We start from the raw sequence: 22,128 nt of genomic DNA, 5'->3' as shown, positions 1-22,128 counted from the left end.
CCTGTCACCCCCCACACAGGGTCCCACTAAACCAGCGGTGGGGCCCGGCCCACCTCGTGCCCTTTGCCCCCGGCTGGCGGGGATGGGGTGCAAGGCCGGTCTCGCCGGCAGGCTGCGGGCAGCACACCAGAGCCGAGGCAGGTGCCAAGCGGGATGACAGGTCTTGGCCTCCCCTCCTGGCTGCACGGGGGGCAGGGGGGGTGGCCGCTCTGCTCTTCGGAGCACTGCGTGCTGATGCGTGGGGAGATCCGAGGGCAGCAGGACCCCATCTGGACAAAGGTCTTAGTCGTCCACCCTCCTCCCGACCCGCTACACGGGCCTTACACTTGTCCATGCCGCCACCAAACCCAACCCCACAGCCCACGTGGCCCCCATTCCCTCCCACCTGTACCTCAGGGGCCAGAGGGATTTTCTGCTCCAACCACCTGCCTCCCTCCTGTTCAGAAGAAAGTCCTCCTCCCACTGTAGTGCTCTGGGGCCGCGGTGCCCGTCACCCCACTCTGGGCTCCTCCCTTGTGGTCTGGGGCCTGTGACCTGCCTCTGGGGGCGGGGAGGGGGGGCCCTGGATGCCTGGCACCCAGACCCAGGGCTAGCCCCGTCACCCCCAGAGGCCTTGAAGGCTGGGGGCCACGGGACGACCTTCCCAGGTGCCCCTCCAGCAGCACTGTGCCTGGAGGCCTAGGCCACCTCTGGTCTAGAACCTTCTATCCACAGGAGGCAGGGGACCACACTTGTGGCCCCCACAGAAGCCTGGCTCGAAGCATTAGGAATGCGTTGGGTGTGAGGCTAGTGAGAGAACGCAGCCCGAGCTCTGTCCCCAGCGCCCAGCCCCCACCCTCAGGGCAGGCGAGCCGAGGCAGTGGGGCATGCGGACACGGCCTTCCCCGAGGGCCAAGTCCCTGCCTGACCCAGACGCCACCCCCCAGCCGCGCAGGCACTGAGGAGAGGAGACCGAGCCCGCGGCGGGGCCTGGCGGGGCCCTCACAGCGCACGGAGGTGTCACTCAGGGACTCCGCGGGGCCACAGGGTGCCGCCCACGCAGCACAGCCGGCCCTGACCTCCTGCCCTCTCGCCACAAAATCCACACGTGCGCACACACCATGCTGGGGGCTCAGCGCCCCCCCAACGCTCCTACGGGGAAACCCTAAATCCCCGATGTGATGGTGTGAACAGAGGAGCTCTTTGGGAGGCATTGGGTCGTGAGGGTGGAGCCCCGGGGGATGGCACGGTGTGAGGCCCCAGAAAGACCCGTCGCCCCTCTGGCCGCTGAGGACATGGCGAGAAGTGGGCCGTCGGGGAACCACTGGGGGAAGCTCGGCCGACCGCGCCGCGGGGGCCCCGACTTCTGGTGAGTAAGCTGCCCTGCAGGGAACACCCGCCGAGGTCCGCCCCACTGGGACGAAGGCCCCGGTCCTCCTGGGTTCCCTGTGACCGCAGCCAGGGCACCGGGCGCTCTGCAGGGGGAGGGATGGCCTCCGCGCAGCTGGCCCCCTCACACACCCGCACCGCACCCCTGCGGGCCGGGACTCGCTCTCCGACACAGGTGAGGGAGGGAGGGCACGGCAGGAACGGGGGAGCGGGGCTGGCGTCCCTCTGCCCAAGCTGTGCACCGGAGGCCTGCTCCCTCCCCAGGAGAGTCCGGCAGACTCTGTGTCCCAGACACTCGTTTTATTGGATGCGGGCCCTGCAGCCTCCTCCGCAGTCCGCCTGTGTGCTTGCGGGTGGGAGGCCTGCCCTGGGGCACGAAAGAGCAACTCTACAAGCGGGGCCCTTGGGACCCAGCCACTAGGCAGCAAGTCCTTCTGGCCAGAGCACCAACTTGGAGAAGACAGGGCAGGCCTTTCTGGGGCTCTCCCAGGCTCGGGAGGCTTGCTGGAACCCTGGCCGCCTGGGTAGAACTGGGGCGGCAGACCCAGCCAAGCTCCCCCGACTGCTCCACCCAGGCTCCTCCGTGTCTGCTCCCGGGCGCTCGGCGGCAGCTCGGCCTCCTTCAGGGCGCGGGGCCCAGCCGTGGGCCATTGCCGGGGCCATCGCCGGGGCCCTCGGTGGCCACTCTGGACTTGCTCTTGCCCTTCTGGAGTATGTAGGCAGATGGCCCCAAGCGCAGGATTTTCCCGCTGCCCAGACACTCATCCCCTTTGTAGAAAACGGCAAACTAAAAAGGAAAGAGGCCGTGTCACCACAGTGGGCCCGGTGCCAGGTGCCCACCAGCAGCCAGGAGTGGGGGCCCGTAGCTGCTGGGCTGGGGGGACGGGGGTGGGGGACGGGGGGCCGACAGGGCAGCTGGGCCCTCCCAGTCAAGCAGGAGCGGGTACCACTGGTGCGGCTGGGAGGGGCACGCCGGGTGCAGGGGGGCACAGCTTCCACCCTCACTGGCTGTGTGAGCCGCGCACCCACACCCACTCTGCCCCTCAGCCCCCGACCCTGTACACTAGGTGCTCCGGTGGGGAGGAAGCGCGGGCCCTCCTTCCAGAGCACGAAGCCCCCTGGCTAGAGCTCTCTCGGCCACACGGGCCCCGGCGAGGGGCAGCTGAGCACATGCCGAAGCCCACCTCGTGCACGAGGCCCGGGCTCCAGGCCACACGTGGACGTGGCGTGAGGCCCGGTGCCCCCTTCCAGCCGGGCTCCCCACCCCCTCTGCAGCACGGGGCACTCACCTGTCCCGGGGCCAGGGCCCGCACAGCCTTCACAGCCGTCACCCACACGGTGCCGTCTTGATTGAGGGTCAGCACACAGGGCACTGGGTGGAAGAGAGGGGTCCTTGGCGGGGGCACTGGCCTTTCCACGTGCGGCCCGCCCCAGGCCTCGCCCCCCGGGGGTGGAAGGAGCAGCAGGGCCACCCGCAGAGGGGCTCCGCACCACGGCTGCTGCCAGGCCTGCACCTCCTGGACGCGCCTCCCAGCGCCGGCTCCCAGAGAAGGCGGGCGGAGAGGGGGTTACGAGTATGTTTTGCAACCTGAACAGTGGGGGACGCTCCCGCCCCAAGTCTAATGACTGCTCCTACCCTGGGCCTCCTCTGAAGGGACCCTCCCGCTCAGTCACCTAGCGCCATCTGGTGGCGGAACCGGAAGTGGCACTCCATCATTTTGTCCCGGACCAGGGCGGCGGGCGGCTCCTCCGCGATCCAGTGCACGCGGCTGGTCCGCAGCAGGTCCCTGTACAGAGCCGGGTGGTCTGTCCGGGGGGCCTGCGGGGCGGGACGCGCAGGTCAGGACACGGACGCCCTCAGCGGAGGGGCCCCCACCCCAAGCTGCGCGGCCGTGCTTCAGCAGCAGCAACCCGAACAGCAGCTGGCTGCTAGCCACCGTGTCGGCCCCACAAACGCATGGGCCGTCCCACGGCCTCTGCTCCCTGTTCTGCACAGGAGGAAACTGAGGCACAGGAGGGGAAGGGTCTTGTCACGGTCCCCAGCACTCTGCGTGCCGCACCTGCCCGGGCAGGGCTCACCACGCTGCTGGCCTGTCTCAAAAAGGTCACCGCAGGAAGCCCATCAAACACCAGGTGGCCGGGGAAAGAAGGGACAGTGTCGGCGCCCCGGGGCTATGCTGAGGCCATCTGCCTCTAAGGCCCCTGTCCCCAAGGCCCACGCAGGGATACCCACATGGGGACAAATGTCAGGTGATGACCCTCCTGGTTTTTCTCAAAGCAAGAGACACCACTGAAATTTTACACGAAAACCACTTTAATTCATGCACGACCACAATCCCTGTCCAGGCTGTGATGCCCACGGCTCTTCTTGGAAGGAGATGTCCCAGAATCAGGAGGCGAGGTGCGCTGGCCGCTCTGCCTGTCTCTAAGAGAGGGTCCCCCAGCTCTGCGAGCGAGCACTCTGCTCTCCTAGGGCAGGGTCTCTCAACCTTGGTACGACTGAGATGGGAGGCCGGGTCGTTCTGTTCGGGGGTGGGAGCTAACCTGTAGGATGTGAGCAGCCCCCCGGCCTCCACCCATCAGATACGCAGGGACACTGCCGAGTGTCCCAGGGGGTGGGGGTGGGGGGCAGGGCCAACTCACTCCCTTTGGGAAGCCCTGCTCCAAGAGCCCAGGGATGGGATTCAGGGTCACAGGGGTTCAGGTCACTGGCCCACAAACGGCTCTGGTCCCGGCTCGGCTGCTTCCGTCTGTTCAGCAATGGCCTGCTGGAGCCATGGGCCAGCCCTGTCCTAAGCACTGAGGGACCTTCGGCCTCTTGCGTAAAATCAGAAAAATAGGATCCATTCATAGCCATTAATGTCATGATCACCAGAGTGGCCGACGTACAGTAAGACCCTGGTAAGTACCTTCAACAAAATCCTTCTGGTACCTTGGGGGCCAATCCCAGGAGGACGCAGAGGGAAGGCAAGGATGGTCCATCAATCACTGCTGCTCTGTGGGGCTCCACCAGCCCTGCCTGGTCTCACAGCCACTGCTGGCTCTGCCAAAACAGACCTCCGTCACCTGCCTAAAAGGCCAGCCCGACTCACCACAAACACGTCGCCCTTGGTGCCGTCCTTCTCCACCACATACCAGGGCTCCCGTAAGCCGCCTATCTTGGCTCTCTGGCCCAAAGTATACAGGAACCAACCTACGGAAATAATGGCGTCTCAGGGAGCCGGCACCAGCTCCATCTCAAACGCCATCCCCCTCTTAACGGGGAGCAGAACATGGGGAGCAGGGGGCAGCAGTCGGGAGGCCACCGAGGAGTATCCAGAGGGGCTGTGTGCTCCCACCGCGAGCCTCGGCCCTGATCTTGTCTGGGCCAGGTCTGGCTGCACCTCGCACCCTGCCCGGAGCCATGCCAGCTGCCGGGCCACCTAAACCATCGGCCGCAGGGACCACTCCTGCAGACCGTGGACAGGGCGTCTTTCAAAGCCCTAAGCCCCCTCCTGTTGAGCCTCCAGGAGCCCCTCTGATGGACGAACCGCACGGGGGCTGTGGCATCACTTCTCTGTGCACCCCCTGACCCCACCCCAGAGGAACAGCCCTAGCACAGAGGAGACAAGCTGAGGGGATCTCATCCTGCTGGAGACAGGCTGGGAGCACCCTGCGGGCCTGTCCCCAGCAAGGCTGCCCCCTCCTCCCGTCTCAGAACGCCTGGGGCTTCTCTGCTTGGCTCCCCAGGAGCCCAGGACAGCCCAGTCAGCTCCCCCAACAGGAAAGAGAAGCCATCTGCCCAAACTGGACTGGGGGCTTCCAAAGAACCATCTGTGAGACTGTCTATGCCTGAATAGCAGCCCTTGTCCCCCAGCAGGTCAGGCACGTTCTGGGTCAAGACCTACCTGGTCACCAGCCCCCAAGGGCTTCTCCGATGCCCCGAGGGCACAGGCCCACCACTCACCAATCCACCATCTGTCCTCCCACTGCGCTCTGAATGTTTGGGCCTGATTTGTCTCTCGCAGCCTCACCACACCAGCCCAGGGCAAGTTCACCCCCCCCCCAGCAAGTATCTGCGAACAATCAAGCAGCGCCCCAAGTGCCACACCCCTGCCTTATGGGGACACTCTCTGGTCCTGTCTCTTCCTCGTCCTAGATCTGGAAGCTCACGTTCTGAAATCAATTAGTCATACTTCTTTCATCAGGTGGACCTTTCTGTGTTCTCATGTTTTTTCTACGATGAGAGGGTAAGTTTATTTGCAGGGACACAGCACTCAGAGATCAAGGTCTTTCTGAATCGGAGGGCATCCCTCTTCATGAGCGTCCAGGCTTCACGGAGACCACGTACAACACTGGCCACCACGCTCGCCCATGCCGCCCGCGGCCCCCGCCCACAGGCTTCTCGGACTCACTCGCGGACGCGGAAGGAATTACAAGCTTCTTGTCTGAAACTCGCCCCACGACTCAGGACGTTTAGGACGAAAAGCAGCCCGACGTTGTGTCTCACCTCTGTGTGTTCCCAGAACTTTATTGTCTTCTATAGAAATAAATTTACCAGGTCGAGGCTGTAAATACTGAAAAACAAGCATTTCCTTACTAACGGATCCAGGTCCAGAACAAAAATGTGGCTCCATTCTTTTGCTCAAAGAACACTCACCTGAAGGATGAAATTTTCAAAATTTCTTTTACCAACGAAACAGATGCCCATGCTCTGAAACAAAAGGAAAGCCGACAGTGAGGACAGTGAACAGGCAGGAGGTGTCCGCACGAGAACAAGCCAGTGGCGGGAGGACAGGAGGCTGCACACCCCGGCCTCCCGGGGCCTCCCCACACTCCCGGGCCGCAGGCCTGGCTTTCCTCAGCCAGCACCCACAGACACCAGCCGCGCCCCACCAACGGACCTCAAGGGGTTTCAGAGCATCTCGAGGGGTCTGCTTCAGGCCCCCAACCCGGGATCTGGTGAGTAAGCAAGGCCACCCCACGTCTACCCCGGCAGGAGAGAGCGCCAGAGCTGCGCGGGCCCTTGGGACCACCGTCGGTGAGCCGCGGGCCGGGAAGGAGAGGAGCTGGGCCAGAAGCCGAGGCATCCGCAGGAGAGTCGGAGGAAGGAGAGGACTCCCTCAAGGTGATCTACTCTAGCCCAGAAGATGGGCTGGAACGCACGCTCCAGCACCGTTCCCATCATACAGAGCGCTCACCTGCCCTGCTTGTGTGTCTGAGCTCCCAGCACAGAGCCACACCCAGAAACCGAACAGGTAAACAGAGGGACAGACATGATGGGTGGATGGATGTGAGAAAGGATGTCTTCCTTGGGGACAATGACTTGCTGATAAAAAAGCAAGGTCATGCTCATTCCCAGGAAGACAAAAATGAAGCAGCAGCCTCAGCTGAAGGTGACCCAAGCCCTAACGTGGCCCAACCAGCCCGAGCACGCCGGGACCGTCCTGGAGCACCGGACCCCCGCCACGCTGGCTTCACCGCCATTCCAGCGCCCAGGCTCTTCTTACCTCACGGCTTTTGCACACGTCTTCCCACTACTGGGACAATTTCCCTCTAACCCTCTTTGTGACACTAAATCCTATTCATCCTGAGGCCTTACGTTGGATTAAACGTTAACTCCTCGGAGCCCGTCTTTTTACCGTGGTATGTTTCGTGTCTGTCTCCCCCTCCTGTGACCTCCGTGAAGGCAGGAATGAGGGACCCGTGTGCTCCTCGCCCTATCCTCAGGGGCCAGCAGCATGGCACCCAGTACAGGAAGGCCCTCGACAAGGAGGGGCTGGACGAGTGTGTGAAAACGGCAGATCTGCACGCAAGCAGCGACAGAGCCCTGGCTGGGGCGTCTTGGGGCCTGGTCCTTCCTGCCCCACCCTCCCCTGACAGGCTGGGCCAAGAGCACCCCAACCGGCTCGCCAGGCTCCGGTGAAAGCTGCTCACCCCAGAGCAGGGCCGAGGAGGGGACAGAGGGAGAAATTACATCTGAGCGGTTCTTGGTATGTCAACAGCACGTCCTACCGCGTGCGTGAGCCGGGCTCTGTCCTGACGTTGGCTCCTGGGGAGGAAGTGCCCAGACAGGACCCCGCTTCCCCGCAGACCATGGCCATGGTACCGCGAGCGCACCCCCCTTGGTCCTACCTCTTTCTTCTGAAGCACGTGATGGAGTCTATTCTCAGCAGCTATTTTCTTGACAAAATCTTTCGTTAGCCCCCCCAGAGGGAAGAGGGTTCTCCTCAGGGCATCTTGGGAAACCTGGCTGAGAAAGAAGGTCTGGTCTTTAAAGCTGTCAGCTGCTTGAAGAAGTTTTACCGCTGCCAAGAGTAAAGAACAAAAGATGTTGCAGGAGTAAACATAACGGTACTTGGCTCTGAATCACATCCTTCTATTAGATTACCCCTGGTCTGTCAGAAGCAGAAATCAATACTCAGAAGCAGACCACTAGGAAAAACAAACAATCCCCCTGCTTCAGGGGAGGAAAGTTCTCACCCCAAGTTTATTTGCTGGTAAGAACAATTTTACGTGATCAGGAAGCTTATTCCAATTCCCACCGTGGGTCACAGTATTTTACAGACTAAACAACGTACACACCCGCTCTGAAGAGGGGACGTGAAAACAAGCCCAAGATACATGCAGCCGAGCGTGAGAAAGCTGGACGAGAGGACCCCAGAGAACCCTGGGACGGGGGGTCAGCGGCTCCCCACGCCCCCCACCTTCCCATGTCCGACTCCAGCCGCAGTGGCTCTCAACTGGTTTCCTTTCTCAGGAAAGCGGGTTTTGTTCAGAGTCACGTGGACCTCTGTCCGACCGCCCCGCGATCTCCCGTATGCCCATCTCCACTGTAAAGAACTTCTGCCTCAGAGGCCACGGTGCACAGGTGTGACTGACCTTGGCCCTGTGACACTGGATCAGAGAAGGCCCGGCTCCAGCGCTGGGCCACATCAGACCTGCCCGGCCCGCGCCAGGACGGCCACAACTGCAAGCACCAGGCTCCCCAATGTCAAGTTCAATGAGCCACGGGAAAAGCCATGGGGGCTTTCAGTACCGTGGCTCCTTCCAACATCCCTCGGATGCAGCGCTAGGAGAGGCCGCCGCACGGCACCCTCAGAGCGTGCTACATGTGCTGGGGTCCACACGACACAGGTGCGCCTGTCAGCTCACACCGTTGCGTGTGGAACATGGGCCCTGGGGAGGGAACGCTCGCCACCCGTGACCTCAAACGTGATTCTCACTTTAGCCACGGGAGGTTTCATTACCCCTATTTTACAGACGAGGAAACTAAGGTTGAGATCGTTGAAGAGGCTCCCCAGAACAGTGCAGGTGCGGCTTAAGTCCTAGTCCATCCCTTCCTATGTGCAGAGCAACGCGACCGGCCGAGAAATGGAAAATAGCCAGTCATCAGGCAGGCAGACTCGTCTGCCCAAGGCTACTTTTTGTTTCAAAAGGAAGCCCAGTCAAGCAGCGTGCACGGAGGCCTCAGGACACAGTTTAAGACAGACTCAAAATCTAGGGCGTCTGGGCGGTTCAGTCGGAGAAGCGTCTGCCTTCGGCTCAGGTTGTGATCTCAGGGTCCTGGGTCGAGCCCCACATCGGGCTCTGCTTCTCCCTCTGCTCCCACTCATGCTCTCTCTCTCTCTCTATCTCTGTTGCTATTTGTCTCTCTCTCTCAAATAAATAAAATCTTTAAAAAATACATAAATATAAATAAATAAATAAAACAGACTCAAAATCTTTTTTTTTTTTTTAAAGGGGCCGGCAATCTTTTTTTTTTTTTTTAAAGATTTTATTTATTTGACAGAGTTAGCGAGAGCAGGAACACAAGAAAGGGGAGTGGGAAAGGGAGAAGCAGGCTTCCCGCGGAGCAGGGAGCCCGACGTGGGGCTCGATCCCAGGACCATGGGATCATGACCCGAGCCGAAGGCAGATGCGTAACGACTGAGCCACCCAGGTGCCCCAGGAGGCCGGCAATCTTAAACCATGGAAAGGAACACGCTCCAGGGGCTTCATTCACACACCCTCACAGCTCTGTCCGCAGTCAGGCTGGCACCGTGCCCCCTTCACACGGGTGAGCCTGACTAGGCGGCCAGGCCAGGGTCCAGGAGCGCCGACGAACCCAGGCGGGCTCTGCGCTGCCCCGTGTGCGCTGCCCCGCCTGCCCTCTGCCCAGGGACCCACGCCCAGGCCAGGAGGCCCTAGTCCAGGTCTCTAGGGCAACTAAGTAAGAGTTAAATAAAAAGCTCTGGTGTGCCTAGAAAACATGCTGAAAACAACGACACTGTTGTATTCCTACCACAACTACACATTCAAATGACTCAACAAAACATCCGTCAATATGATCAGAGAAGTTTCAGAGCACCTATTGGCCTAGCATAAAGGTCCAGAGAGCTCTGGAAGGCACACCATTTTCTAGGAGATAAGCATGTCTATTCAATATGGAAATAAATCCTTTAGCCACTCAGGACACTTAAATCCGTATTTACTTGCACTCTGCCGCGGAGTTCCCAAGTGGCAGGACTCCGCATCCTTCCCGGCACGGAGAGGCTTGCCGGCAGAGCGGTGCCAGGAGTGGGAGAGGCGGCCCCCGGGAGCACCCGGGAGGGAGGCCGAGGAAACCCGTCCTCTCTCCCCGCATCTGTCCCTGAGGCCCTGGCGGCAAGCCCGGCGGCTAAGGGCCCAGCGCCCCACAGGCAGCAGAGGGAGACCTTCCCCCAAGCAAGCACTGTCCTTGGCTGTGCTCAAGGCGGGAAGGTTATCTGGGCGCCCTCTGCTGTGAAAACAGGGGTGGGGACGAGACCTGGGCAGCCGAGCGCCTGCAGCACCCTCGGGGCCCCCGCAGCACAGCAGACGACTGCACGACCAGGCTCGGTGACACGGAGGACAGAACTCGACTGGGGCCTGGCCCAGCAGAAAGGGCACAACTATGGAGCTGGGCCGAACTGGGCTGCGAGCCAGCGCTCCGGCCGCATGGAGCCCAGTCAAATGACTCCACGCCTCAGCCCCCTCCCCTGTGAAGTGGGGCGAGCGCATCCAGCTCCGCGCTCAGCGGGGCCAAGCGAACGCGTGCCTGTCACGGCCGTGCTCAGGGGAGAGGGGCAGGGGCCGTGAGGCGGGCGGTCAGCGGGCTGGCCCTCCAGCGATCCCACAACAATGGAGATTTCTTGCTCAGACGTGGCTCTGAGCTCCCTTCACAGTGATGTGAGCTCCTCTCTTCTACACACAAATGTACACCGGACAAGCCAGCAGCTTCCCTGTGACAGCTGGGCATTTTTCTAGAAAGGTGGAGCTTGACTTCCTCTAACGCCGATAAACTGATTTATACCCATAATCTCTGGAAACACGTCTTCCAGCAGGCCTCTCAGGCTCCAGCAACTGGGTCACACTGAAGTACACACCTCAGTGTCGAGCCCTCAAGAGTCTGACGGTAAGCGACATGGCCTGTGAGCCCTCCGACTATCAACAGATATGTCCTCGACAGCACAGGAACCTTCGAGTCGCTAGCGGAGTGTGAGGAACTGGGTAAGAAATCACAGATGCAGGCTCCAGCCAGGCTCTGCTCCCGATAACTGTAGTTTTCAAGACCAGCCAGCCAGTGTGGAAGACACAGACGTGGGGGCCGCGCTCAGACAAGGACCCGCCGCCACGCTCCAAAGCAGTCTCCTCTGTGCACCAGTCCTGAAGGTCTGACCCCCGCGCTCTAACTTACCATTTCTGACTTCAAATCGATTTCTGAAAAGCCCTTCTGGCCTCCTCATGTGCTTCTGCTGAAAGACTTCCTCATCCTCCAGTGAGGTCCTGGCGTAGTGACCTGTGGCAACTGCGTCTGCTCCTGTCAGGTTTTTAAAGACACAACATCAAGCTTCAGACCCGCATGTGTGACTATGGCCACCTCGGGCCTCGGGAGCTCTCAGGAGCGGGCAGACACCAAGCCTTGTGTGGACGGCCCGCGCCGATGGTCCAGCTCCCTCTCAAATACGGAGGTCCAGGGCGTGGAGGCCGCCCCCAACATTCTGATCAAAAGTGGCCTTGAACTCTCCATTTACGCGGATACAACCTCGCTACAAGGTTTCACTGCAGCTTTATGATCCTTTCAAAAGGTAGCATCCATCCCCTCATTCACTCTAGCTTAAGGAAACAGATATGCACACAAAGATTTAAGTGTAAAAAGCTCATTTCAGTGTTTCCTATACTAAGGAAAATTGAGAACACCAAAATGTTCACCACCAGGAGAACATAAAGTTAAAATGCCACTGCCCTAAGAACAGCACCACTTACGAGGAATTTTTCATGACGTTGTTAAGTAGGGAAAAAAATACGTAACACTACGATCCCACTTTTTTTAATGTACAGAAAAAGATTAAGAAAAATATGAGAAAGCCCATTCCTTTGATTCTGGGAAGTGAAATGATAGGCGATATCTCCCTATTTTCCCTCTGCTGTCGTTTTGAACTTTCTCTAATAAACACACATTATTTCCACCGCAGTGAAGGACCATCCAGCATATTCCATTTCTTCTCTCCCCTTTATGCAAAAAAGCGAAAGAACCTACGAAGGCACATATGAGTTCATAACCTTTCCCTGCGCGAACATTTCAGATATTCAGTACTGCAAGAGACCTGCTCCCGGAAGGGGCAGCAAACCGAGTGGGTGCCTCACCCACCAGACTAGCTCAGTGTAAGACAGAAGATGCAACGAGAATTAACTGTTGAGGGCGCCTGGCTGGCTCAGTTGGAGGAGCGTGTGGGTCCTAATCTTGGGGTCATGAGTTCAAGCCCCACGCTGGACGTAGAGGCTTACTTAAAAAAAAAAATGAAATAAAGGATTTACCTATTAAAAAAACAAAAACAAAAAGGGAAGTTCTAGTAATACTGGTCTGCCACGGAAGCCATCGGCCACAGCTAACACAAGCAGAAACCACCTCTGCACCGGAGTGGGCGCTCCCGTTTGCCACATGCATTCCCCACCCTGAGGCAAATTCTTACTGGGAAGGTTAAAAAAAAAAAAAAAGAATTAACTGTTGTATATGAACTACCAGAAAACGCACATTTGGAAACACACTATTGTATCCTGATTGCTTTTCAGAGACGAAAAAAAAAAACCCTCCTTAAATCTATTTCCTTAAAGAACGACCACTTACACTGCCAAGCATCGAGTCCCTCTGGGAGAAGCCCCAAGATGTCAGAGTCTAGGTCTCACGTACTTTCCCTCCGTGTGCGCTGCTCACGCGGGAATTCAGACGTGGAGACACTCCCTGGACAAACTCCTTCCGAAGCGACCCCAACAGACGGCCACCTGGGGCTGGCTCCCTGAGAAGCTAAGGCAACCGGGAGCCCCACTCTCTCCAGAGGGAGGTGTCACCCCCTCCCGCAGAGCTGGCTGCGCCCCTCCCAAGTGCGGCCCTTCTCCTGCACAGCCAGGCTCTGCCCTGCGTGGCAGGCACGCAAAGGAGGCCACTCGCCGGGCACGAGGACCCCCGGTAACTGCATGGCTCATCCGAGGTCCTGTCTCCTAACACCCAAAACCAAAGTCACTGCCCAAGCCATGAGCCTGTCACTCCCTTCCCGAATAAATGGGGGCTAAGTGTAAGCCCCCCAGACATGGCCCCCCAGAGCAGAGCAGGGCAGGTGCCTTTCCTTCCTGACACCCCCGAACACCAGGTCATGCCAGACCGCAGGCCGCTAGAGCCCCAGATCTGCTCCCCAGCTCGGAGTATGACCTCCCTCGGAGTATGACCTCTACCAATGCTCAGTTCTGGGGTCAGTCATTCAAACGCACCCAGACTTCTGGAGCCTTCGTCTGGCAGGTATCAATGTGGCCTGTGACCCAGCGTGTCCCCTCCCCAGCGGCAGGGCCCTTGTGCACGGGGTCTGCAGGCCTCGTGGGGGCCCACCTCCATCACTGTGGCAGAGCTGACCGGACAGAGCAGCCGACAGTCCTGGGACGCCACCGGACCACTGGCACAGGACGGTCGCACTAACATGTCTGGGCACGTCGCCAGACGCGGCAGGGTGAGCCGCACGGGACAGAAGCAACGGAAAGGCCAGAATCGGGAACTGCTGCGAGGGCAGGGCACGGGAGTGGCCGCAGCGAGCGAGGCAGTGTCGGGGAGCCCCACCAAGGACAGGGATGCCCCAGCAGGCAGACGGAGAGGAGAGAGGAGAACCAGCAGGACAGACAAAATCTGCAGGCAGCTGTCAGTAGGGAGCAGGGCCTCGACGGGCTTTGAGAACAGACCACTAGGGGCGCCAGGGGTAGGGGGGCTCAGCCAGTGAAGCGTCTGCCTTCCGCTCAGGTCCTGATCTCAGGGTCCTGGGAATGAGCCCTACATCCGGCTCCTTGCTCGGCAGGAAGCCTGCTTCTCCCTCTCGCTCTGCCCCTCACCCCCACTCGTGCTTTCTCGCTCTCAAATAGATAAAATTTTTTAAAAAAATGAAAATAAAAAGAACAGACCACTAAACCATGGCTTCAAATCCTGGGAAAGAGAGGCCCAGAATCCAGAATCAAGTATAGACCCAGACCTGTTCTCGGGGCAGAGCAGAAAGTCACCTTGGGAAGCAAGATAAAAAGTCCCACCAGGACTAGCAAAAAGGAGGACTAGCAAGAAACCGAATGCTGACTTTCCTGAGCTCTAAATAGGGCTCATGAAACTTCCGCTAAATATAACTCTGCCAGGAAATGGAGCTGCTCTGGGCAAAGCTGGACCTGCAGGCAAGCCCTGGTGGCCCCACTGTGGGCTCTCTGCCCGTGACCCCTTTGTTTCCTCAGGACGTTCTGAGCTTGGTGCTCCTGAACCTACAGCACGGTCCCTACACCTGGGAGGTCCACGATGAGGAAACACTCCCTCCTCCCTGTGACCCTGTCATTTGCATATTGCCAGAAAATTCTTTCTTACTCAGGAAAATACAGAATATGATCGTTTTCACTGCTTCTTTTCCTTCTGAAGATAAAACTGTTTACCAGCATTTGGCTCCTGGCTACCTCTGAAAACCTTATGATTTTAAAAAGATTAAATGGAAATAACAAAATGACTTACCGAGATTATCCACAGCATAATGGAAAAAACAACTGAACTTGATGTGCTTGTTGCAGACTATGTCAGGATTGGGAGTCCTTCCTTTCTCATATTCACTTAAAAAATCACTGGAATAGAAGAAAAAGATTTTCATTCCTAAGTGTGAGACATTCCTCAAAAAAATAAATCCATAGGGGCACCTGGGTGGCTCAGCCAGTTGAGTGTCTAGCTCTGGATTTCGGCTCAGTTCCTGATCTCGGGGTTGTGGGATTGAGCCCCGTGTCTGACTCTGCGCTTGGCACGGAGTCTGCTTGAGATTCTCTCTCTCTCTCCCTTTGCCCCTCCCCCCACCCAGCTTGAGCTCACGTTCTTTCTCTCAAATAAATAAAATCTTTTTCTTTTTTTAAAGATTTTATTTATTTGGCAGAGAGACACAGCGAGAGAGGGAACACAAGCAGGGGGAGTGGGAGAGGGAGAAGCAGGCTTCTGCGGAGCAGGGAGCCCGATGCGGGGCTCGATCCCAGGACCCTGGGATCAGGACCTGAGCTGAAGGCAGACGCTTAATGACTGAGCCACCCAGGCACCCCTCAAATAAATAAAATCTTTAAAAATAAATCGGTTAAATTACTTGAAGTTAGCTTCTCCCCGTCTTACAGAGCTACAATCTTCTATAAAACGGGGGAGCTTCATTAGACAGCCATGTCAGTGTTTTCAAGCATTAGTGTAAAGCCAGCCACACTTTCCATCTGAATCTCTGGTAGCGGACAAAGCCAGACAGAAAGCCAGGTATCGCCTGCCATTCCGGCTCCGCAGCCGTTCCGGCTCCCCAGAGGCTCACAGGGTGTACGGGGAAGGGATGGGATGGACTCACTCAACTCCACTTCCCCTAACTCCACCAACAGAGGAAGGCTTGGGTGAAGAACATGCGGGAGCCAGAGCAGGAACCCTATGATCCTGAGCCACCATTCTGGGGTTCTATTAGCGATTCCACAGTCCCAGCCTGGGGACCCAGGTCACTGGGCGAATAAATGTACCAGGACTGGTACTGATACTTTTCTAATGTGGCTCCCACACGTCTAAGGACCAGCAACGTCCGGAGGTTTTCAGGGCGTCAGGCAGCCTAGCTGACCCAACTCTGCTCTAACGGGCTGGCTGACTGCACACAGGAGAAGGATGGTTAGGCAAGAAGTTCATGGTCTCAGAGTATTCACTTTAGGAGGATTATGATGACTGTTCCAGGAGTTTAAAGTGAGTATTAAAGGGGAGTTTAAAGTATTAAAGTTGGAGAAGCATGCGACTCTCGATCTCGGGGTAATGGGTTTGAGCTTTGAGTGGATGTAGAGATCACTTCAAAATAAAATCTTTAAAAAAGAAAAAAGTTACAGGGTATATTTTGAGTATCTGTGATCATTTTTCATTGAAGCTAAAGCTCTACTATGGTTACAAAGAACAACGCTGACCAAGAGGGGCACATTATGAAGGCAGACCAAGAACCGGCACAGGGTCATAGGTCACACGCATCTTTAACTCCAGCAAGCAATGCCAAACCGCTCCTGCCGCCTCTTGGTCCTCTCAGGAAGGGAGAACATTGTGTTACTCCGTATTTCAACTTTTTAACTGTTAGAAAATTGTCAAGAGTTTCATTAAACTCTTGCTTTACTCTTTCTGTGTGTCCACCGCCTCCAGAACGTTTTCTATATAACAAGTACTGAATGAATGTTAAAGAGGCTGAACGTTTCCACTGGCTTATGAAAATCACGTCAACCATTTCCCAGACGGCTTAATGAAGACAGATCAGTGGCATCAGCAAAAACCACGGAGCACAGCCTGTTCGGTGAGAGGACAAATCCCATCTGCACCCCAAGAGGGAGACGGCAAGCAGAAAGAACATCTGCACTCTGACCCTTGAAGGCCAAATGGGCCTTGAACAAAAGAATTCAGAAGAAATCTCGGAGCTAGAAAGTGCTATCAGAGCGGTGAGCGTTCAGGGGCTCCTGGGTGGTTCAGTCGGTAAAGTGTCTGCTTTCAGCTCAGGTCATGATCTCAGGGTCCTGGGATCAAGCTCCGCATCGGGCTCCCTGCTCAGCGGGGAGTCTGCTTCTCCCTCTCCCTTTGCCCTTCCCCACACCTCGTGCTCTAAAATAAATAAAACGTTAAAACAAAAACAAAAACAAAACAGAGCGGTGAGCGTTCAGAACAAAAAGCACAATCACAACCATCCCCACAGGCAACCAGGATGAAACTAGGGCAGAGGGCAGACTGGACAGAGCCTGCCTGGCCTCAGTTAAATGTGAGTTAACCTTCAATAGATCATATTCGCTCACACTTTCCAAACCTAGCAATAAAGGGTGAAGTTTAAATTCGCCTGGATTTCTTGCTATCACCTTAAACCCTGCAGTACTCAAAGGAATTCCCAAAGCAGCTTTCCCCACCCACCCAGATTTGACGGTGAAGCTATCTGACTCCTCTTTCTCCCACTCCTACACCCGTCAGTCACCAAGCCCCACGTCTCTGCTTCCGAAGTAAGACCCGGCGGATCCCCCATCAGAATGAATGGACGTGCTTGTCACAGTGCAGGTTCCGGGGCCGACATCCCAGGCCCCATGCAGGTGGGTGTTCAACAAGCACCCCAGCCGACTCTTCAGCCTGACATCTGCTGCCAATGGGTCTGTCCTCTGGGGCCCGCCACAGCCAGCCCTCACCCCCACTCCACACTCCCGTCATCCTCACCCTCTAGCAGCAGCTTCTCCCTAGGTTCTCCACCTCCAATCTTCTCCCATAACTTACCCTACACTTGGCTGCCAGATCGCTCTTTTCAATAATACAAATCACAAGAGCTACATTTATTGCTTACTAATATGCCAGGCACAGTGTTGACACCTTTATATCTCAACTCATTTAATTCTTACAGTAACCCCATGAGGCAATATCCTCATTAAAGAGATGAGAAAAAAGGCTTAGAAAGCCAAGTACATTGCCCAAGGTCATGCAGTAAGTAGCAGGATCAAGACTGGACCCACGGATTTCCTGAGGCTAGTGCCTACCCCACACCTGTGCACATCGCTGCTGCCCAGGGCACCTTTGATGGACACCCACCGTGCAGAGCCTAGGTGGGCTCCCCACACCCCAGAGCAAGCAGCCTTCCTCCACAGTGACAAGAGTCCAGCCGAAGCTGTCAACGCCCCCCCAAAATGATGGGCATTCCTCCTCTTCACCACTGCTCTTGCTACCCCGTTTAGAAAATCTCTACTTCACTATTATTTTCAAGAGCAGATCCAACTTCACCTCTTCCATAAAGCCCTCCTGACTGCTCCATATGACACATTTCTCCCTCCTCTGAACCTGCAGCATTTTAATGAAATCACTAGTACGTCTTACATGCCGCTCACCACTGTTACCTCTTTTGAAGGTAATGTCCTCCTCCCCCCAGGCTGCAAACCCCTGCAGAATGGAGCCACAGCTTATACGCCTTTGTGTCCCCAAATGCAGCACTGTGCCCAGTACAGAGCAAGCACTTAAAGATCACCGTTGGTATTTGTTACATTTTAAAGTCTTTGTGTTTCGTGTTTTCATGAGGCACCAAGGAGGGGGGCCTCACCTAATTCTTTTTCCCAGAAGCCCCTCGTCACTGACCCGCACAGGGATCCCTGCGTGGCACCTCTCAGGGAAGACCTCAGCCTCAGTTCCCTCACCCAAAGTTAGCAGCAGAAACAACTCCAGGTTCATGAAGGCATTAAGGAGACTTCTAGCAGGTGGCACCATAAGGAAATATGAGGCCGGCTGCTCTGGGATCTCCCATACACGGTCTCCGGCACCACTGCCAAACAGCACTGGCCACGTGTCACTGGCCCGGCCGACTACGGCAGTCGTTCCCTTGGAAAGGCGGTACAGCACATCAGGAAGCCTTCTGCGTCTCTGAACTGGACCCACCTGAACACGTCATTCCAATACTCCTTCACATAGGACACTTGGTGGAAAGGGATGTCTAGGATCTGGCAAACTCTATAAGCATCTTCACAGTCTCTGTCAGCAGTGCAAACTCCATGTTCATCCAGCGTGTCCCAGTTCTTCATGAACACCCCTGTCACTTGGTAGCCTGGGGGAATGAGGGGACACGAATTGGAGTCCATAATCAACGCGGGGTGAAAGCAGTTGCTGAGTTCCCAGCAGTTCCCTGACACGCCCCACTCCCGCACCACCATCCGCTGGGTCACCCGGCAATGCCTGCTTTGCTACATGGCCTTCCGAGTGACTCACATCTGAGTGCAAGCCACCTGACTTGCTGGCTGGCCCAGAGGCTCCCTCCCCTACACTCCCACAGCCCTTGTACACGCCTCCCTCATCACAGCGCGCTGCGGGACTGCAACTGTTGGCCTGTGTCCCCCAGGTGAGCAAGATGGTGTATTTTCATCTCTGTATCCCTACCCTGTGTCCGCACAATGCCTAGCACGCGGTAGAGGCTCAGCAAATGAGTGCTGAATGATGGAAGAGCAGAAATTCAACATTTTTCAAAGCAAATAAAAACCACCATTCAGTTATCAAAAAAGTAAACTGATTTCAAAGACTGTTTCCAATTATCATCTAGAACTTAGACTCTAAGTCATCAGACAAGAAGACAATTAAAATCTGGACTATTTTATTATAAAGGTGTACTAACTATGTATTTTATGACCTTTTTTTTGGTCCTCTTCTATTGTAACAAAGTACCCAACCAAATACTGGAAAGACCAATGTTAGCTTTGCTTCATCTTAGGGAACCACTCAGGTGCCTACCCTGTGGGAAAAGGGTTTGAGAAATGTTTCTTAGTGGGTAGGCTCAATGTAACAAAAGCATTGTTTGTTATTTTAGGGACTTTAGACTATGTTTAGACTGTGCAGAGCCCTTGAAGGTTCCTGATGATGTGTGACATGTTTTGAGAGATGTGGCAGACTAGCCGTGGGCAGACCAGGTATACTACGTTTACTCTACAGGAAGGTCAGCTGTCCCTTCTCCCCAGGACCCAGACGACCACTCCGTATTCCAGCCTTCCCTGGGGTTTCCTCCTCAGTGGGAGAAGCTGATGGACGTAGCAAAGGAAAAGCAGTGACTAAGAGGTTTTTTTGTTTTGTTTTTTTTTAGAGGTTTAATAGAGTATTCCAAAGAACAGAGATGCAAAGTCAAAGCTCCACCACGCGCCCCCCCCCCCCCCCCCGTAGTTCATCAGGCCCTCTCCCACTCCACTTCTCTTACAGGCACACCACACTGGGCTCTGCTGGGCTTGGTGTTCCAGTCTGCCCCCTTCAGCAATTCACGATAGCGTGGACTTCTTCAGAGAGCGGGGACTACATCTCATTCAACCCTCTGTCCCAGTGCCCTGCACAGAACAGGAGCTAAAAAGGTCCTTGTAGAAGAGACAACCCCAGGGGCGCCTGAGTGGCTCAGTCGTTAAGTGTCTGCCTTCGGCTCAGGTCATAATCCCAAGGACGTGGGATCGAGCCCCACATCGGGCTCCCTGCTCCATAGGAAGCCTGCTTCTCCCTCTCTCACTCCCCCTGCTTGTGTTCCCTCTCTCGCTGTGTCTCTCTCTGTCAAATAAATAAATAAAATCTTTTAAAAAAAGAAGAGACAACCCCACACACAGCTTTAAAAATCTCCTCTTCTGTAACTTCAGCCTTCTTGTCATGGAGACGGACCCACTTATGGGCACAGGCTCAGGCACTCCAGGATGGGACCTGAACTTTCCAGGGGGCACAGGATAGGACCTGCACCTCCAACAAGAATAGGGAAGCCCGTGATGCCAAGGAGAGGACCACGCTTTTCCTTTGCTACGTCCATCAGCTTCTCCCACTGAGGAGGAAACCCCAGGGAAGGCTGGAATACGGAGTGGTCGTCTGGGTCCTGGGGAGAAGGGACAGCTGACCTTCCTGTAGAGTAAACGTAGTATACCTGGTCTGCCCACGGCTAGTCTGCCACATCTCTCAAAACATGTCACACATCATCAGGAACCTTCAAGGGCTCTGCACAGTCTAAACATAGTCTAAAGTCCCTAAAATAACACCTTCCATAATCACTGTTTTCTCCTTTCTCCAGCCACCTCCTTCTGTCCAAACCCAGCCGACACTTGCATGCCTCTGACCTTTTGCTCGAGCTGCTGACTCTGCCAGGAGCACTTTCCTCCACAGTTCACGCCAATTCTCTGCTTAGTGAAATCCTACTCTTCCTTCAAGTCTCACCTTAAACACCGTGACCCTCTGTGATGATTTGAGTCCCCGTTCTCAAGTTATAGATGCTTAGCGTGCCTACATTTTTTTAAAAGATTTGAGAGAGTGAGGGCGCACACACGCACGCGCATGAGTGGGTGGGGAGGAAGGGAGAGGGAGAGACAGAATCCCAAGCCGACTCCCCGATGAGTGCGGAGCCCTCGCCGGGCTCTATCCTAAGACCCTGAGACCATGACCCCAGAGGGAATCAAGAGTCGGAGGCTCAACCGACTGAGCCACTCAGGCACGCCGTGTGCCTACATTTCTATTTAGAAGCTAATAACCACTGTTTTCGGAGGGCCGAGTAGGTGCTGGGCACCGGGACAGAGGGTTGGACGAAAGCTTGTGCAGGCTCGTGTCAGCTGCGCCTTCCAGTGAGCCAGCGAGGTAGGCGTTCCCTCCGCTTCACCGAGGAGAGCGGAACTAGCTCAGGAACCTCTCATCCACCCCTGCGTCCCAGGTGCTCCCAGCGGAGGGTGCACACCTCACCCCGTGGAGGCGGCCTCACAAGGAGAAGCGACCCCACACATGGAGACGGAGCTCAGCTCGGCTCCCGACCGCAGGCACTCTCCAGACCCCTGGAACGGACGCTGGCGCTCCGGCACAGGGGAGTCATCCGGGAACGGAGCGCACGGACGTTCCGTGGGCATTTCGGCCGCACGGGCCCGGCAGGACCAGGACCGTCCCCGGGGTCGGCGCAGACCCCGCCGCCGCCGTCACCCCGGTCAGAGGGCCTCGGGGCCCCCAGAGTCGGGGATGCCCCCCTCCACTGCGTGGGGAACCGGGCACGGCCGTAGTCCCCGAGAAGGGGTCGCTCACCTCTCCGCCTCAGCAGTAGCGCGGCCACGGCGCTGTCCACCCCGCCGGACAGGGCGACCACGACGTGCCGCGCCGCCTGCATCAGCCCACCGCCAACCTCCCGCGGCCTCTGCCGCCGCTTCCGCGCCGCGCCGGAAGTCCCGCCTCCGCCGCGGCGACGCAGACGCAGCCGGGCCGGAAACGTGCGATCGGGCGCGGCGCTCCGCCCCCGCCCGCGCGTCCTCTCCCGAGGCCCCGCCCACGCCCCCTGCGCGCGCACCCCTGCTTGGGCTCGCGGCTGCGGATGCTTGCGCCGCTCGGGGGCGGGGTCAGCGTCAGCTCAGGTGCACGCCTGTGGACCCGCTTACCGCGGGCAAGGCCCCGGAGGTCGTCCCCGGGGGTGTGCGGCGAGGAGCTGGATTCTAGGAGAGCGGACCTTTAAGCAGGGGAGCGAAATGATCACATCTAAATTTCGAAAGTTTTTCCTGGCTGCCCTGTGCAGAGGACGAGCTGGGAGCCTGGTTAGCAGCCCGTGACAGCCACGTGGGGAGGGGGTGCGTTTTCAGGTCGACTCAGTAGCCTTTGCCTGCGGGAATGGATGTGGGGGGATGAGAAAGAGGGTGGAGGACTTGATGTTTCTGTCTTGCGGAGTATTCCCGGAGGAGGGAGTGGCCTGCCGGGTCAGCTCCAGCGGGTCAGGTGCCTTGGGCCATCATCATCCAACTGGAGATGTGGCTGTT

At 57.0% G+C, this 22,128-nt stretch overlaps 1 protein-coding gene across 1 annotated transcript; it reads right to left on the bottom strand.

Annotated features, from left to right (window-relative positions):
• Positions 1-1,653: 1,653 nt before the first annotated feature.
• TRMU (tRNA mitochondrial 2-thiouridylase) lies at positions 1,654-21,563 on the bottom strand. The gene is made up of 11 exons (XM_036072830.2): positions 21,410-21,563; positions 18,281-18,446; positions 14,372-14,478; positions 11,045-11,167; positions 7,483-7,655; positions 6,008-6,061; positions 5,858-5,924; positions 4,461-4,561; positions 3,043-3,187; positions 2,658-2,740; positions 1,654-2,155 (listed from the first exon to the last, which is right to left on the bottom strand). The coding sequence occupies exons 1-11, from the start codon at positions 21,489-21,491 to the stop codon at positions 1,991-1,993; spliced, it is 1,266 nt and encodes a 421-aa protein (XP_035928723.1). The 5' UTR covers positions 21,492-21,563; the 3' UTR covers positions 1,654-1,990.
• Positions 21,564-22,128: the final 565 nt, after the last annotated feature.

Source organism: Halichoerus grypus, chromosome 6, assembly GCF_964656455.1.
Source record: "Halichoerus grypus chromosome 6, mHalGry1.hap1.1, whole genome shotgun sequence".
Taxonomy (NCBI): Eukaryota; Metazoa; Chordata; class Mammalia; order Carnivora; family Phocidae; genus Halichoerus; species Halichoerus grypus.
The sequence above is the reverse complement of the archived record's forward strand: the minus strand, read 5'-3'. Positions and strand labels throughout refer to the sequence as shown.

What these genes read in the sequence shown, in the direction of transcription:
- TRMU (XM_036072830.2), bottom strand. Translation starts at nt 21,491, where the DNA reads ATGCAGGCGGCGCGGCACGTCGTGGTCGCCCTGTCCGGCGGGGTGGAC. An exon ending in TATTGGAATGACGTGTTCAG is followed by an intron (nt 14,479 to 18,280) that starts GTGGGTCCAGTT and finishes CTTCTATTCCAG; the next exon opens with TGATTTTTTAAGTGAATATG. An exon ending in TTATGCTGTGGATAATCTCG is followed by an intron (nt 11,168 to 14,371) that starts GTAAGTCATTTT and finishes AAAACCTGACAG; the next exon opens with GAGCAGACGCAGTTGCCACA.